This window comes from Centropristis striata, chromosome 11 (assembly GCF_030273125.1).
Source record: "Centropristis striata isolate RG_2023a ecotype Rhode Island chromosome 11, C.striata_1.0, whole genome shotgun sequence".
Lineage (NCBI taxonomy): Eukaryota > Metazoa > Chordata > Actinopteri > Perciformes > Serranidae > Centropristis > Centropristis striata.
In genome coordinates, this window is record NC_081527.1 from 34,820,099 (window position 1) to 34,832,682 (window position 12,584).

At 38.2% G+C, this 12,584-nt stretch overlaps 1 protein-coding gene across 1 annotated transcript; it reads left to right on the forward strand.

Moving 5' to 3' along the window:
* The first annotated feature begins 3,745 nt into the window (after window positions 1-3,745).
* On the forward strand, window positions 3,746-10,488 carry and2 (actinodin2). Its single transcript, XM_059345305.1, has 6 exons — window positions 3,746-3,863; window positions 4,375-4,466; window positions 6,289-6,333; window positions 8,402-8,556; window positions 8,983-9,876; window positions 10,099-10,488. The coding sequence occupies exons 2-6, from the start codon at window positions 4,394-4,396 to the stop codon at window positions 10,486-10,488; spliced, it is 1,557 nt and encodes a 518-aa protein (XP_059201288.1). The 5' UTR covers window positions 3,746-3,863; window positions 4,375-4,393.
* The last annotated feature ends 2,096 nt before the right edge of the window (window positions 10,489-12,584 follow it).

Below are 12,584 nucleotides of genomic sequence, written 5' to 3' on the forward strand. Positions count from 1 at the left end.
AAATGCTCCCCTTACTAGGGTTTGTCATATTTAGTTCTTTTGTAATCTTCGTTATTCTTTTCTCATATAAATATATTTATTTCAGAAAAAGATTGGCCTATTTGCTATTTTTATTTAAGATATTTTATTATTTAAATGTGCACTCTAAAAATGTACTCCTGTTCTTATACAGTATTTATGTTCACTTAAATAAACGGTTTCAATAAAACTTCTTGTGACATGTCATATTTGGCTTTGACTTTGAATATTTGGATAGATATTGTATATCGATATTCAGCCTAAATATATCGGGATATGACTTTTGGTCCATATCGCCCAGCCCTTCTACAGTGGCCTATTGAAGATGAATGGGAAATGTCTGAGAATTCAAAACTATGAACAGTTTTAACTGACGTGATAGCAAGAAAAGTCATTATTTTGTCTTTTTTTTCTTGAATTGGAAACACCAATAAATTATGTTTAAAAAGTTTTGAAAATCTTTTTTCTCCCTCCCCTAACTGGACAACAAAACTTTTAATTATTTACATTGACATGGTGATCCCTTACTGATTTCTTTTTACGTGACCTGTAACTTGAACCGCAACTAAAGTGTGAACATAAAAAGGCCTTGACAGGCCCCGTCATTTTTACAAGGGTCTGTGTTTTTAATGAGCTTTTCTTCCTCAAGTACCATGAGACACTTTATGAGTTTTTTTAACCCAAATTTTTTGTTAAGTTGCCGCTAATTTTCCATGGTTGGAAAGACAGACATCTCCTCTGATGGCTGTTCTGCTTTAAGCTCAACAAGACAGCCATTTGTCTCTTCTGTGACAGCCCCAGTTATTTTGAAATGTGTAAATTGCAGGGATCATAGCCAAGGCTGAGGCATCATCAGTCATGCAAGAGAGACAAACTGTCCTAGGGGAAAAAACGGTATGACATTAGAAAACCTGCATTTAGGAGCTGAGTGGAAGATGATGCAAATAAGGCAGAAAAATTTGATTTAGTACTGTTTTTAACATAACGTGTTAAATGTTAAATAAGAGTTAAAAGAGATAGAAATAATGAGTTTAACAGTTTAAGTATAGCTTAAAGCATTGACCGCTGAAATATATTTATATTAAAGTACCCAATTAAGGACTCATGATGCATGATTGATTATGTATGCTGAAAGTGTCAGATAAAAGCGATGAGAAATAGTTGAAATATATTTATGGATAAATAATTGAAAAGAGGTAGCTAAAGGTTATGGATAAATGGTGAAAATCTTTAGCTAGGATTAGCTAGGAGCTATTGATTTACATTGTTAACTAAAAATAATGGATAGGCCTCAACAACTGAAATAGTTAATGCTAGCTAAGAGTTATGGACAAATGTTAAGAGAGAGAGAGAGATATACAGTAATGGAATAATGGCTGAAAGAGTAAACATAAACTAAAAGTTATGGATAAAGTCAAATAGCTCTGAAATAATTAAAAGGTTGAGCTAGGGTTCGCTAGATAAATGGCTGAAAGAGTTAACATTAGCTAAAAGTTATGGATAAATAGTTAGTTGAAAGTTATCAACAGAAGAGTTAGCTAAGAGTTAGCCAAAAGTAATGGATTAATGGTCCACAGTTAATCTCAGCTAAAAGTAATGGATACATTTTTAAATAGCTATGGATAAATGGTTTAAATTGTTAGATTAAAGTAATCAATGGTTGAAAGAATTAGCTAAAAGTTTAAATGGCTGAAAGAGATGAAAGAGAGAGCTAGATGAAAGGATGAGCTATTTCATAAATGTTAACTTTAACATTAGCTAAAAGTTTTGGATAAATGGTGATAATTTTAAGATTAGCTAGAAGTTATTGGTTGAAATTGTTAACTAAAAGTATTTTTTATTTTTATTTAACCTTTATTTAACCAGGGAATATCCCATTGAGATTAAGAACCTCTTTTTCAAGGGAGCCCTGGCCAAGAGGCAGCAAACATAAAATACAGTTACATATTTACATAACATACAGACCTTAAACACGTCATGAGAAACAAGTGCATGTTGTGGAATTGGCCTCAATAACTCTTAGTTTGGATTTAAAAGTGCTCAAAGAAACAATTTCCATTCTTTCTGGCGCATATTCCATGCATAAGGTGCAGAGTAAACAAATGCCCTTTTACCCAACTCCGTACGAGCATAAGGGACAGAAAGCAACAATTGATCTTGTGAACGAAGAGAATAACGCCTCAATGGCTGAAATAGTTAATAGCGGTTAAGTTAAGAGCTAGCTAAAAGTTAAGGGTGGTTGAAATAGTTTGCTACTTCTGCCATTGGTAGAATGCAAACTTGACCAAACCAACCCCGTCTGACAGCTAAATTGTAAAAAAAAAAAAAATATTGTAACAATATTCACTTTTTTAAAATAGTTTTTGGTGTTCAGTAACATCTAGTTTAAAATCAGTGAATTCATGGACATATGATTAAACACAACTGAAATTCGGCATATTTACATGTATATGTTTGAGTAGATTTGTGTTTTTTTTTTACCTTTTAGGTTGTTTAACTTTTTTCAGCTAATACTTTCCTGTTTCCATAGCTCCCATATATATTCCACTGACACAGGCTGCAGGCTGTACAGGCTACGTGGCACAGTCCAAGTATCAGGAGCCTGAACCAAACAAGCAGTACTGTTGGCGTCCTAATGGCTCTTAACTTCTACAGCAGCAGCAGCTTCATTAGCGGCCTGCCTCTCATAACGACTACAGCTTCCTCTATGCTGTTAAATGAAAACATGCATGTGCAAGAGGAAAAAATGGGTTTTTGCGGAGTGGGGAAAAAAACTTCTGAAAATGTGAAACTATCTTTCTCAATTGAGATCCTTTTTGAGAATGAAAAAAAAAAACAGCAATACAGTAGGGCATCTTCTTCCTCTTATAAAACCCATTGGCTCCTAAAAAAACAGCTGTATTCAGAGAAGGACAACATGCCATTATGAGCCGGCATCTAGTTTGGAAACGTAATCAGAAATGCTGGTGCAGCTTCTGCTTGAATGTAGCGCTGCACCACTGAAAACAGAATGAGTCATGTACCTGTCATCCTGGACAATATTGCACACACATCTGTCAATACACTGATGCAACACAGAAGTTATTTCGGAAATATATATTTTTTTATTCTTTGCAGTAAATTTCACCAGAGAGATGTTCTCATGGAGATGAAGCACTGGAATAAAAACAGGATGCTTATCTGACTGAATGTGGTCTTGTTATTTACTGCTTGTTATGTATTGCTATTCTGCTTTATGTATCTTTTTTTCATCAGGGCTACATCTTGCTCTACTGTTTCCACTGAAAGTCTTATCAGCCACCTCTGCTACAGCCCCCCGGCACTTCTTTATAAATCTCCTCTCCTGTAACAGAGGCCCCAAGCTGTGTGGATTCAACAGCTTACGGTTTTTGAGTTCGCTCCCACTGAGCTGTTTATGTAAATGTCAAATCTCAAAATCAACAAGTGGCTTATAGATACAATGTCACATCACTTATTGACCCCAAATTCCAAACGTGTGAGGAAAGAAATGCAACGCTAAATGGCACCTTGTTAATGTTTCTCCACTGAAAGCAGTCGTGCTGCTCACCTCTGCTAATTACAGGACCCCTATTGGTTGAACGGATGGCGGCACAGGAGCCAATCCCAGAGCGCCTACCAGCATGCAGGAGCTGTATGACATGCCTTTTTGTTTTTAATGATCAAGGGGGCTCCTTTAAAATGTTTCCCTGCCTGTCTGTCCCACAGGTAGAGGGTTCTAGATAGCTCAGTAAACACAGTGCAGCAAGCCCCCCCCTTCCTCAAAAAGCTGCTGGATCCAGAGGTGAGGAGGCAGACAGGAGGCCAGGACTTCAGCACCTTTGCAGGTAAGGACTGGTGTGAATGCTGCAAGTTTAGTCTTGGCTAAAAAGTGAGAGAGTGTTCAGATTTATGTGAAAATGTGGAAGAAAATCTCTCTTTTTGAGCACAGCTGCTGTAATTTAGACAGAAGAACATTTCAAGCTGGCTGTTTGATTGTTCAGCTCAGTCGCTTTATTTGATATTCTAATATTTATAACTAAAGTCTTATTTTTCTCAGTAATCTCTGGGAAAAAAAGCTCTATTACAGCATGTCCTCAATCCTCTCTATTGTCTTGGTATCAGCCAGTTACATAAAAGCTCTCTCTTTGTTCCCAATGCATTGTCTTCTCATTTCCATATCTATCAGCTCGCTGCAAAAAACTTTCCACAAAAAAAACCCCAACAAGACGCAAGAATCAATCCAAGTCTAGTTGCATTGTAATATTACAGTATAATGTCAGTGGTTCATGCTTTAATAAGCAATGCAGTTCTGTTGCAACATCATCAGTAACTATTGTTTCTGTCCTTTTATTACAGGAAGCAGATAAAACAGAAAATGGCACGTTTTGGACGACCATCACTTTCCCTGATCCACACAGGATTCCTGTTGGCTATTGTTTTACTACCAGGTGAGACTTTATTTACTCATTTTAACTTGCTCAATCTTTGTCAAAGAGATTTAGTTGGCAGATATTAATTCACTCTAATGTTAATGATAGTTTCTTATAACTAAGCTTGCAAAGATGAAGATGCTACGGTCTTTTTGGGGAAATTAACAAACTGAGAAGGAATTCACATGCAATTATACCTAGAAAAAAGTTTTTGAGGCAACTTATAAACACCACTAAGACCATTGGCTCCCAGCCTATTTGGTTTCAGAGTCCACCTGTAACTACTTTCCACAGGTTTTACCTGTACAAGTCCAAAGCATGACGGTTCCTTCCCAGATTGTTTCTTTTGAAGGATTTTCAGAGGCCCGATGAGGCAAAAGTATCAGTTGTGAAACAGAAATCAGATTATTTTCTTTCTGAACCATTTAATATCTTCCCTTACTTTAAATTCTCAGCACAAGTTGGAAACAGATAAAAAATCTGTATTTGATAGCAATAAAAGTACAGAAGCCATTAAAAAACAGATCTACAATCAGATTTCAACCCAAAGCTGCACAGATAAAAAACAATGAGGAGGAAAATCAACCAGTCCTCAACCCGTGGCTGTTATAATGGACTTTTAAAAAAACTTGTTTCTGTGGTATCAAAAGTGGTATTGGGGATCTTTATTTTTTTAAGGCTAGTAATATATCAAAGTTTAAAATTCTCCTTTGTGGAATATAACCAAGTACATTTACTCAGGGTACTTTTATTCCACTTGAGTGTTTCCACATTTTGTGACTTGCTAGGAAAATGTACTTTTTATTCCACTACATAATTTGATGGATATTGTTAGCAGTTACTTTCCTAATGAGATTTTATATAGAAAATCTTGAGTTCTCAAAAACGAAATATTGCACATTGTTACTTTTTTAACTACCCAACAGTATGAAGTACAATGTGAAGTAAGCTCCACTTCGACCAACTACAAGAGAAAAATGCTACTTTTAAATGAATGCACCAGGAACAGTATTTAATATCTATAAATATGTAATACAATTTTCAACAATAGAACAGAAGATACTTTATTTTGGTTTCAAAAAAATCCTGCTGATAATACTTGTGTTATTGAAGCTTTTGTTTGACTTTTATTTGAAATGCAGTATTTTTATACCACTGTTACTTTTACTTTAAGTAAAGGATTTGAATACTTCTTCTTCACTTTGGGCTCATGACTTATGTCTCTGAGCATTGGCACATCAATCTACGGCACAGAATTATAGTGACACCATTACCCTTATCTCTTAAATAATAAAGTAGCATGGCGTGTTGATGCAGCCTGTAAATCTTTCTAGAGTCATAAAAAGACACATATCCGCGCTCCTCTGGGACATTTTCCACATTAATAAATTAGAAGGACCGGAAGTTTCTGCTATAATCAGCTGACTTGGCAGTTTTGTTGTAGTCGTAAACTTCTGAAGGGAACCCCTGGTGCAGCAGAAGACACTCTGTCCAATGTGTCCCCTCCCTCCCACCTCCCACTTTTACAGTGCATTGGTAATTGGTTTGTGTGAGGGCCCTCGCTCTTTGTAGTTTTACAGGTTCATTTTAGGAGGCCCCCAGTGGATGCACACTCCACCAGTCTGGCTCAAAGCCTAGCAGAGTGTGAGGGGCTGGGTGGGGGTCTGTGGGTGTGTTGCCTGTGCCGGGGCGCCAGAGCCCCAGCACCTGCCGTGCTTCACCCAGGGGCTTGTTAGCAGGTCAGCGTTTTTCCCCTGATGTTGAGGGAAAGCTCAACATCTGGTCCCAGTCAGCTCACGTCCCCGCTGCTGCTCATGTGGCTCCTGCTTGTGTTTTACAGAGTTTCTGGGGGCCGTTCCAGTGGAGCAGCACAGGGAGGAGGAAGGTAAGGAGCTGGGACGTGGCAAGCAATGGGGGAATGTAACTAAGTACTTTTACTCAAGTACTGTACTTAAGTATAGCTTTGAGGTACTTGTACCTTACTTGAGTATTTACACATATTTAACTTTATACTTCTACTTCACTACATTTCAGGGGCAAATATTGTACATTTAGCTGACAGCTTTAGTTACTTTTCAGGTCAATTTTTAACATGAAAAAATATGACCAATTTAAAATGATTGTGCATGTTTAAACTACCTAAAAGTATATTAAGTATAGTTAAAGTTAGCCCTACCTGGACAAAAGTAATATGCTGCTTACATAAATGCATACAAAAATACAATTAAATAATTGGAATATATATATATATATATATATATATATATATATATATATATATATATATATATAAAATCTGAGTGAGGCCATTCTGCATAAATTAGTATTTTGCCTCTTTCGATGACAAAAGTAAAAAATTATTTGGGTAGTGGACTTCTAGTCATAAGAGATCATCAATGAATGCTTCATTTGCAAAAACAGATATCTCTGTTTTAATTTATATTCCTTTTGTTTTGTCTTTTGAGCGTGGTCCAGGGGATATCAATCAAACCGCTGTTGGGTTGTTTTAATAAGATATCCTCATTTTTCTGTAATTCTGTGGTGTTCATTCATATTATGAATGGCTTTAATCTGTTTTTGCAAATGAACTCCTTGTCCTTTCTTCCATTCAGCCAGTAACTTGCAGGTGGTCATAACAACACACCCTTATAATCTGGTAAAATCCAATCTAGACCTGAAATGAAAATTAGCTGGCCACAATTTTCATTATTGATTATTAAGTCATTTCAAAGTGATATTTTTAATGAAAAAAATGGAATTAGATGCCTCTTTCAAATGTGAGGATTTCTTGCTTTTCTTTGCCTTAAAAGACAGTACACCAAATATTTTTGTTTAAAGCTTCTAAAAATGAAACTGTGTCTGTGTTCGTTATTCACTCTACTGAACTTAATTGAAAGTATTCAACAGATTAATTGATGGTAAAACATAATCACCAGATGCAGCACTAATCCAATCCAATAACCCTGACAGAAGTACCTTTGTGAATGTTATAATGTTCACAGTGCAGCTCTCTGCAGGCTGCAGTGTGTGATGTTGCTGTTTTAGATTGCTTCATATGAATTCTCATATGAATCTTAAGTTGTTCCTGGGGAGATCAAATAACAGGAGCATCAAGAAACATGATGTAGCACATCTATTTAAATCAAATATCGAGGAACATGTTGTACATCTTATCCACAATCAAAACTATTCCAAATCTGAACAGAGAAACACTGTAACCTTTTTTTAAACACACATTTAGAACCCAACACACTTTCAGATGAAAAGAGAAGTGCATTTCCTAAATTATTAAAATATTTCTCTATTAATCTCATAAATATTTACAAATTATATGGGATTATGCTACACATATCTATATTTTTGAAACACAGCTCAGTATTAAACTGTTTTTTATTGCATAAATATTAACAATCATCCCAATAAAAACAATAACTTTACATGACTGAATAAAAACATAAGGGGAAACAATCTCCTTAACTTTAATTATTATACATCATATTATTTTACTTAAAATTACTTTGTTTATATTTTTCATTTTATTTTTATATTGTTTATTATCTATTATTACCTATAATATTATAATATTACCTATTATCTATCTATCTATCTATCTATCTATCCATCTATCTATCTATCTATCTATCTATCTATCTATCTATCTATCTATCTATCTATCTATCTATCTATCTATCTATCTATCTATCTATCTATCTATCTATCTATCTATCTATCTATCTATCTATCTATATCTTTACAATACTATACATGTAAATAAAAGAATAAAACATAACTAAGACTCTATTGTGCCTGTAAATAGGAAAGATAGTAAATCTGTGGACACGTCGCTCATCTTCTATACTCGTCAAATTAAAACATATCTATTTCAACACCATTTGTAGATTCTGGCTCAGCACACTTCATTTAGCCCCCCCTCTCCCCTCCTCTCCCCTCAGTGTCTGATGATGTGAAGGCCGAGGCCATGGAGAACCTGAAGACGCTGGTTCGCAACAGAAGGAATGTCCCCGTCTTGGCTGTGCCCCAGTTCAAACGCCTGCCCGACTTCTGGGGATGGTACAAGTACTTCATGGACAGCCACAATCAGGAGGGAGTGAGTGGAGTTTGTTTCTCATTAATTATTCAGTTTCTCCCAGTGAGGATTATGAAACAGTGCTTTCCTAAAAGCCTGTGTGCATTTGAAGGACAAGAACATTTTTTTATTACAGCCATATTCAACATTTTATGCCAAAAAGAAACTGATTTAAACAGCTTTTGACCTTGATTTATGAAAGTATTATTATGGAATTATCCTCTTATAATTCTAAGTTAGTTCCTAAGTTAGTAAGTCATGTTCCTGCATATATTTCAAGTCCAGTGAGAGCTCTGTGGATTTAGAGTGAGGCTGTATAGATGAGTAAGACACTGAGCTGAAAAATGTTCATCTATTAGGGACTTTGTTTAAATTCTTTTATTTAAAGTTTTACTTCTCTCACACTCTCTGTATTTCATTTTGTCCCGTTTTCACCCAAAATCTCAGGTTGAGGATCTGGATCGTCTGTACATGGCCTACCTGCAGAACAAGCACAGGTCAGAGGAGGGCCCAACCTTCAACCACTACCTGAAGCACCTCAGTGAAATCTACAAGACTTGTGCTGACTCCGATGATCCAGAGTGCATCTCCGAGTCCACCAGCAAGCCAAAGGCTGCCGTGGTGATGCCAGCCCCCATCAAGTCTGCTGCTGTCAGGATGTGCAACCCTTACCTCGACCCTTACTGCCTGTTCCCCCTCCTCCCCAAGGCCGCTGCCCCCGAGCCTGAGCCAGCTCCAGCCAAAGTGCCCGCCCCCATCCTCACCCCCTTCCTGCCCATGCCCCTGAAGAGCCCCACTGGCTTCTACTACTATGCCCCCGTCCTGGAGCCCTTCCTGAGCCCTACGCAGAAGGCTGAGCTGCTGAGAATCTGCAACGCTGAAGATGTGGAGTGCCTGCAGTATCACCTGAGGGCAGCTTACGGCTACCGCCCGGCCCCAGGCCCAGTCCCATCCTACGCCGCACTCAAATGTGACCCCAAGGACCCCTACTGCAGGCCCACCCTGGTGCACAAGGCCCCCACCGGCTTCTACCACCTGATGTACCCCAGCTGCAACCCAGCAGTCGATCCTCTGTGTGTGACCAACGTCGCCGCCCCTGCTGCCCTCGCTGCAGAGGAGGAGCCTAAAGAGCAACACTGCAACCCTCTCTTTGACGCCGGCTGCAATCCCTTGACCGCCACCAAGCTGTCCGGCCTCACCAAGCCCGTGCTGGAGTACCCCAACGATGCGCCTGCACCTCCTGCTGCTCCTCTGGCCTGCGACCCTCGCGAGGACCCGTTCTGCATACTGGCAGCCGCCGCTGCTCTGCGCAAGCCCGCCCCGCAGATCCCCGAGCACCAGGTCTGAATTTGAAGTCCTGCTACTAGGATAAAATAGTTCAGTGTTTTGACTAATCTAGTGTAATCTTGCTTGTTGGATGATTCTATTCATGTCTATTGCTTTTAATTCGGGTTATTAAATGATGTAGTGAAATTAAATGGGTGTTTCATAATGCTTTCATTGCTCTCTATGATCTGTTTTGCATCTGTTTGAACAAAAAACACAAATCAATCAATCAACCAGGTCCGCTACAAGCTCGGTGTCCCTGGCAAGACCAAGGAGGGCTACGACTGCTATGTGCACTATGACAAAGACTGCACCCCAGTGAAGTCTGGCTCTGAGGCCAGGGCCGACATCAAGGCTCCCGCCAAGCCCTTCTGCCATCCATTTGACCCCAACTGCGGCAAGTTTGCCTCACCTGCCAGCGTGCCAGCCCCAAAGCCAGACAAGGATGGCATAATCCTGCCTGACCCCGACTGTGACCCTGAGTTCGACTACAACTGCCGCCTGCGTCGCGCCGAGCCCGCCGCCGCCGCCGCTGCTGACGAGCCCGCTGCTGACGAGCCCGCCAAGCAGGCTGCAGCCCCACGCTTCGAAGACTTCCTCAGGGGCGTCATGACCCAACACAAGTAGATTTCAGAAATAACAACAGAATCAACACCGACCAGATAAAATATCTAATCTTTATGGACTTCATGGACCAAAACCTTTCACAATAAGTTTATACGAAACTATAAATACAGAAAATATTGCAGCTTTAAAAATAGTGAATCTGATTTTCCCAGAAAATCTGAAGGTATCTTATAAAAGGAGCAACATGTGACACATGTGTATCAAATACTTCATGTATGTATGTTTGTAGAAAAGAGTCGTATGTATAGATGTGTGATAGATTAGGGGTAGTTTGAATTTAGCGGGCAAGAATTTCTCTCTGTTGTACATTCTCTGTTTCTATTTGAGTCACCCTATTTAATGTTGTTTTTCACATTTATCTGTAATTCCAAACCTCATAATGCTTCGTCTGTTTTAAATAAAAAAGAAATTAAAAATTTCTGATTTTTTATTCTTCTGCCACAGAGAGATAAAATTAAACTAAAAAAACAAACTAAAAAAACCCTGAAATGTTTTTTAACCATGTTACAAAGAATAGGCACGCAGCATTTCATCACACCGGTCCTAAGATGTTTTGACTAATGCAGCTAGATAAGCCTCAGTGTGCCAGCTGGCATAATGGTCTTACACCAGTTTATGTCCCATCATTATAAAAATAGATCATTATTGCTGCACATTTCATATTCACACATTTCTCCAAAAATGTGTTTTGCAAGATTGTTCATCACACTACAAGTTGCTAAATAATTAGAAATGCATTAAAACCCGTTTTTGAGGCAAAACTGTATTTTTCAGGCTTTACTTGACATATAAAGCACATTGTCACCTTTTGCAAAATTGCATTACCTTGTTGACGTGAAGTGGTGTGTAATACGTTTTCAGATAAATAAGCAAAAGTGGTACCAAAGTTTTGTTAAGTTATAAATTAGTTAGCTATCTTAAACAGTACATCAGACTGCACCCAGAAGATGTTAAAACATGAAAAAGCTTCTTATCATTCTTAATTGAACACATCTTCATGTTTATTTCTGGATCTGATGATAGAAATAGGTCATGTGTGAGCCAGCTCTCTTTCTTTCTCTTTGTTTTTTGAGCGTTGCGCAAAAGTAGAACCGATCGGGCAGCCCAGCTAAAAAAACAAAACAAGATGGCGACAGCCAAAAAACTTAACTAGAGGCTTCAAAACTCTAGTCCACAAACCAAAGGGTGGAGTCATGGTGGCTACATCCATTTCCTTCATACAGTCTACATGTAGGAGGAACTTGTTGTGCTTTGAAAAATGACATCTAAACAAGAATGACAGACATGTTGCTGCTCTGTGATAATCACCAACATTAGCATGCTAACATGCTCATGATGACAGTGCTAATATGCTGAGGTTTAAGATTAAGAAGAAGGACAGCACTGTTCTGCTAACCAGTACAACTGAGGTTAATACATAGACTGTCTCAGGACCAGACTTGATATACAGTCTATGGGCTGACATGATGTCAGTTTGTTTTGCAGTTATTTGGTTATAAAGAGAATATTGCCATTTCATGAACTGGATTCTAACCACACTGCTAGCATGGCTAAAAAGTCTACTTGTATCTAAATCAATAGTGATAAGAACAGCAGTAACATGATGAAATAAGCCTACGAATTAATGCAATTTTGACATTGCACACACACACACACACACACACACACACACACACACACACACACACACTTGTTTTTATAAGTTGTTAGAAGGCTAAGCAAACTGCTAACCTCACAATCAAGGTTATATCTAAAATAAATGATTTTTGTCCCCAAATTGAAGATTGGAGTTTTAGATAATGTGATTGTGTGAACACATAGTCTCAACACACTCTGTATGGCAAATTGAAATTGTATGGCACGTATGTGGTGCATAAGCAGCAGGACTATTGTTTGCATGTCACACATCAGTGCAACCACAGATGCATCATGCAGTATGTCCTTGTACTGAATTTTAGTTAACCAGCTGATATAAATGCAACTAATTCAATCTTTGGTTGATAAATTAACATATTTTTCATATCATGTGAACCATCTTTGCTCAAGATATACTCAACGACAAACCGTGGTATTTTCTCTCCAACAGCTGAAACACT